The sequence below is a fragment of the Ictalurus punctatus genome, chromosome 16, assembly GCF_001660625.3.
Source record: "Ictalurus punctatus breed USDA103 chromosome 16, Coco_2.0, whole genome shotgun sequence".
Taxonomy (NCBI): domain Eukaryota; kingdom Metazoa; phylum Chordata; class Actinopteri; order Siluriformes; family Ictaluridae; genus Ictalurus; species Ictalurus punctatus.
In genome coordinates, this window is record NC_030431.2 from 14,099,857 (window position 1) to 14,105,079 (window position 5,223).

The 5,223-nt window shown below is 38.8% G+C and overlaps 1 protein-coding gene across 4 annotated transcripts; it reads left to right on the top strand.

The window, feature by feature from the left end:
* Positions 1–211: 211 nt before the first annotated feature.
* On the top strand, positions 212–4,946 carry panx3 (pannexin 3). Of its 4 annotated transcripts, XM_053686899.1 has the most exons (7): positions 212–353; positions 564–755; positions 2,652–2,794; positions 2,995–3,206; positions 3,374–4,107; positions 4,614–4,703; positions 4,811–4,946. In XM_053686899.1, the coding sequence occupies exons 2-6, from the start codon at positions 572–574 to the stop codon at positions 4,670–4,672; spliced, it is 1,332 nt and encodes a 443-aa protein (XP_053542874.1). In that variant the 5' UTR covers positions 212–353; positions 564–571; the 3' UTR covers positions 4,673–4,703; positions 4,811–4,946. The 4 variants fall into 4 exon arrangements, with proteins under 4 accessions (XP_053542874.1, XP_053542873.1, XP_053542872.1 ...); XM_053686898.1 differs by having other exon boundaries at positions 4,614–4,946; XM_053686897.1 differs by lacking the exons at positions 4,614–4,703; positions 4,811–4,946 and having other exon boundaries at positions 3,374–4,607.
* The last annotated feature ends 277 nt before the right edge of the window (positions 4,947–5,223 follow it).

Genomic DNA, 5,223 nt, shown 5'->3' on the forward strand with positions numbered 1-5,223 from the left:
GAGGCAGGAAAAGCCACAGAACTGGCCAGGTTTGAAGTAGATGGGAGCCACCGGGTTGATGAACACGTTAGGGATTTTCTGGCCTGCTGCCTCCACCCTTCCTTATTCTCTTCCCCTCTCTCTCTCTCTCGCTCTCTCTCTCTCTAATTGCTCTCCTGTTCGGTCTCTCACTGCTACTCCACCAGGCACCAAAGAGTTCTATAACCCCTTTAATTACCCCTTAACCATGTCCCATTCAGCCTCCCATTTTGTTCGGCCCTCCTCCACTATTTAAAGTCTTGGCCAGCATCTTTGTCCTCCCCAGCCTTGGGACCAGGTCACACTTAACAGCAGCTGCAGCAGGAGACCTGAAGGTACTATATTTTAATCACTTTCATTCCTAATGCAGTGTGGGTTAGAGAACTCAGGTAATTAATACAATAAATGGAAATATGGGGTTCCAAGGTGACAAAAACAAATGATGTGGATTTAACAAATAAATTTTCAAATCAATAGCTTAATTTGCATGCTGTCAAAATTGTCAAAGAACAAAAGCAGTTAGCATTGTATCTTCTGCTCAACAGAAGTGGACATGTCAATTGCTAAGAGAGCTGCACAGGCTGTGCTGTCTGATGCCCTGCTTCAGAACATTAATGTAGACAACCGCATTCGTCACCTGGAACTGGAGCTGCCCTTAGACAAATTCATCAAATTTGTATCTGTAGGACTTCCATTAATGCTGGTGTCTATGGCATTTGCTCGAGAGATCTCAGTTGGTGAGTGGGAAGGGTTTTTTGTATTGTATTCTTAATCAAAATGTCTGTTCATTAGATCTGTTGTAAATATCAAAAAAGTTTAATTTTAAAAAGAAATGCACTTTTTATCCCCATCCTTCATTCAAACACACTTGCAAACATGCAATAGAACTTCTGACCTTTGCATCGTTGAAGTTTCTCTGGAACAAAAAAGTTAGATGAAGATATAATTATATTCAGTAAAAATTCTTGGAGGATATTTTGATCTTTATTTACAGTATAAAAAGTCTGCAATGGATGGATGCTCTTGCTTCACGCTCAGTGTGCCTGGGATAAGCTCTGGATCCACCACAACCCTGAAAATCATAAATCATTTAGTAAATGAAATGAATGGATTGTCAAATGAACGAATTGTTAGAATTGGTAGTGTTGAAATACAAGGAATATGAACAAACTATAATTATCTGAGTGATGTCTGAGTGTTGTTTAATGTGGTCAATAATGCATTTTGTCTAATGTCAACTTCCAACTGAAGATGAATCTTGATATCCAAATAGCACAAATTCGATACATATTTGACGAATGTGTCTTAAGCTGCCTTTAAAGCCCATAGACCCATAAAATGAATTTGATGCAAACTTAATTAAATGTCAACTTTGATTTCACACACTATATTGAAATTGATTTGACAAGATGTGGAATGTAATTTGAGATATTTAATAACTTTTTGCCAGATGGCAATATTTTGTAGAAATCTTAGCCTGACAGGCTTGTGGTGGGTTAGAAAGAAACATTTCTATATTGCTAGAGCTCCCTAGACAGCCATTTGCTTAAAGAAGCTGTCAGTTTCAGTGGAGACAGCTGACGTTGCAATCAGTTCCTCTGGAGTTGGTCTGCAATCAGTTCACACAGATGTTAATTGGCACGAGGATGATTAAGAGAGACGTGAAAAGATGACAAGAGTCTGTAATTACAGTCAGCCTGCTCATTCCCAGTTCTCTATTTCAGTCTAACTAGAGGATATGCTAATTAAGTGACAGACGTGCAACGCAAGCTAAGTTCTTTACATTCGGATAAAATTCCATCTCTGGTCACATGTGATATTTAAGCGTGTTTACAAAATACAGCTAGTTGAGAGTGATTTTTTTCCCATGAAAATTGGTGACATTATCATCCAATTAATTTAATTTTCACGCACATGGTTTACATCATGATTAAGAAATATATTTTGTTGTATTCACGTAAAGGCATTTACATGTGACATTTATTGTAACAAGAGTAGTACCACTTTTTTTTCCTCAAAAATTTGCTATAAAATGTACTCTACAGTGTACTTTTCCATAATAAGGATAGCTGTGGTGAATGCTTTGCACACTGGAGGTTGATTGTAAGGTTCAGAGGAAAAGACTAGTGTTTAAATGGTCTATAAAAAGCATGAGCTTGGCTTTTTCTCAGCGGTAGGGACCCACCCTTGCTGCCCGTTGGCCTGCTCCACCTCAGCAGAAATACTACAGTACGTTTGTCTTGCTGCTGTGGTTTACACCAGCTATGCTCATGGAAAAAAAAAAAAAAAATCTCCATTTATAGAGCAGACATGCCATTCTGACCAGCCATGCCAGTCTGCTTCTGACACCCAGTCTTTTTCTCATTTCAGCTCATGAAAGGATGAAGACGGTATCATGATATCCGGATTAGTTTTGCACTATAAAAGAAGAAGCAGAAAGTTTTTTATTGTTACATATACACAGTACAGTAAAATTATTTTGTTTGCATATCCACGCTTGTAAGGACATTGGGGTAAGAGCATAAGGACAGCCAGTCAACTGTATTCAGGGTTACAATTAATTTACATTTTTCTAGGAGAGCAATCTAAAATCCAGTTCTAAGTCTTATTGTAATGCTGTTTTGCATTTTTAGGTCCACAGGTTAGCTGTTTTCCTCCCAGCAACTTCACAGTGAAGCAGGCTGCATATGTAGACACCTATTGCTGGGATTCACTGATGCACCATGAGTTTGACGAAAATGGAAACTCAGAAGAACGTTCACTGTGGGTTCATAAGGTGTGGTTGGGTTATACATACTGCTACCAGAAAAAGAAACAGTGCTATAAATGCCTTCATACTTTGCTTACAGATTGTTTCCTGAATACATGCTAAAATTTGTTTTTGAAGCTTTGACATAATTTACAGTATGATGCAATGCTAATAAAGTGATGGCTTTTCTGTTCACCTTGCTGATTGTGTGCCTCTGTGTGTCTCAGATGTTCCCCTACTCCCTGCTGATCATGGCGATGACGATGTACCTTCCAGCTCTGATCTGGAAGTTCCTGGCTATGCCAACTTTAGGCTCCGATCTGCTCTTTATAATTGATGAGCTGGACAAATCTTACAACCGCTCAGTGCGCTTGGCCCAGAGCATTGTGGAGCTTAAACAGAATACAGACCCATATGAATTTCAGGTAGAGTTGCAGAGGTAAGAGGAAAAAATTATTTGTCGTATGTCGGTCTTCCAATGTGTACTGTCACTAAAGATCATATGTAATTCTAGAGTTAAGGCGTTTATATGTAAAAATTGAACTTTTAATGAGAATCTTAAATATGAACATGAACAGATTTAAATTCTTCCATTTCTATTGTAAGAGCCAAGAGGAAACGTTACTTTGAGTACCCTCTGCTGGAGAGATACATGCAATACAAGCATGGCTCCTACTTCCTGGTCAGCATGCTGTTCCTGCGTGGCTTCCTTTTGCTTACCTTCATGTCAGCTTCCTGTCTCTACCTGGTCTACTTCCACCTCTCAGCCTTCCTGCAGGATGAGTTCAGCTGTTTAATACGTACCGGGATCCTTCAAGACCAGGTCTGGGTTCCGACACTGGTGCAGTGCAAGATCAGCGGCCTGATGGTGTTCCAGGTTATTAGCGTGGCTAACGGTGCTATCTACATGCTGCTCGGTCCCATTGTCCTGTTCAGCCTGCTGCGTCTTTTCTGTTGGGACACCACCTTCCTCTCACTGTATGAGGTACTTCCTGCTCTGGGGCTAATCAGTGGTCAGAAGCTGGGCTGCCCGTTGAATGACTTGAATGTGCTTCTCCTCTTCCTGCGCACTAATGTGGCACAGCTGCGCTCGTATGGCCAGCTCAAGGCCTTGTGCTCACTGGCACCACCTCATTTGCACAGGGGTAAGGGCATGCTGACAGAGGAGCAGGTCGAGGAAGCTGCTGAAGCAGCTGAGGAGCTGGAGGAGGAGATACAAGAGGCCAGAGAGGAGGGCAAACACAATCTAGTGGACATCATGACCATGCTTGGAGCAGCCAGAGGGAATGTGGTGAACTGCCCTGAGCAGCGCCCTCTGGTGGAGGAGAACATGACACTCGGTACAGTTAGTCTCATCTGTCTACTTAAGAGCATCCTGATAGTGGGCATAATTGTGTATATCATATGGGATGTGCAGAAAATAATCAAGTGATCTCTCCTTCATGGTATTATTAATGCAAGACTTAAAAGAGAATGGTGCTCTATGTTTAGCCTAAATTTTTTTTTTTTAAAAGACAGTGTGATCAGTGTGGATATACTGTAGATCATTTGTAAATGTAAATAAAATTGTAAACCATGTAACAGTGAACCATGTGCAAAATTGGCCTTATTGTGTCAAATAGTTTATGAATAAAAACTGCCTTTGTTCATTTGCATTACATTTTTTTTGTAAACATGCGTTTTCTCTTTTTTTGTGGCTCAAATGCATTTGAAATCTTTTTATCATTTTATTATTTTTGTTTTTATATGAAACGCAATTTGGAATAAAAATTCTAAAGGAGGCTTTAGAAGGAAACAGTTCATGGTAGATTTGATTCCGCTAACAGCCCTCTCTGTCTTTTTCCAGAACCTAACCGAAAGGGCTACCATGAACTGGAGGAGTCTACATCATGTTGTTTTGGTTAAGCCTTCCACTAATGGACTGAACCATCGCTGTGTAAGACACATATTGACCGTAGACTAACCACATCCCCTCTAGACTAGAAATAGGTCTAAGCCACATTGATTAATGGAGCTTTTTTTTCTTTTCTTTTATTGGATCAGGATCAAGTATATTGGTGGTCTGTCAGGCAAATCCTTGTACACCAAAGTGCTTCAGGAATATCCAGGAACCCTTCAAAAAGCCTCCATTAGAATTCAGTACATGAAGCTTGTCTTGTTTTTTATATATATATATATATGTATATATATATATATATATATATATATATATATATATATATATATATATATATATATATATATATACTTTTATTGTTTCTGTATGTTATAAATCCTTCTCTTTTTATGTGACATGTAACATTTTGTTCATGACTAAAATTATTACTTGACTTTTGATGAAAATGTAAAATAAAGTTTACTGTGTATTATTTGTAATTTGTAATTGATGATTTGTAAATTGATTCCACTTCAAGCAAGATATATATATATTTTGATTGATTCTATAACCAGTCTAT

What these genes read in the sequence shown, in the direction of transcription:
- panx3 (XM_053686897.1), top strand. Translation starts at nt 572, where the DNA reads ATGTCAATTGCTAAGAGAGCTGCACAGGCTGTGCTGTCTGATGCCCTG. An exon ending in GTTCACTGTGGGTTCATAAG is followed by an intron (nt 2,795 to 2,994) that starts GTGTGGTTGGGT and finishes TGTGTGTCTCAG; the next exon opens with ATGTTCCCCTACTCCCTGCT. An exon ending in TTTCAGGTAGAGTTGCAGAG is followed by an intron (nt 3,207 to 3,373) that starts GTAAGAGGAAAA and finishes TTCTATTGTAAG; the next exon opens with AGCCAAGAGGAAACGTTACT.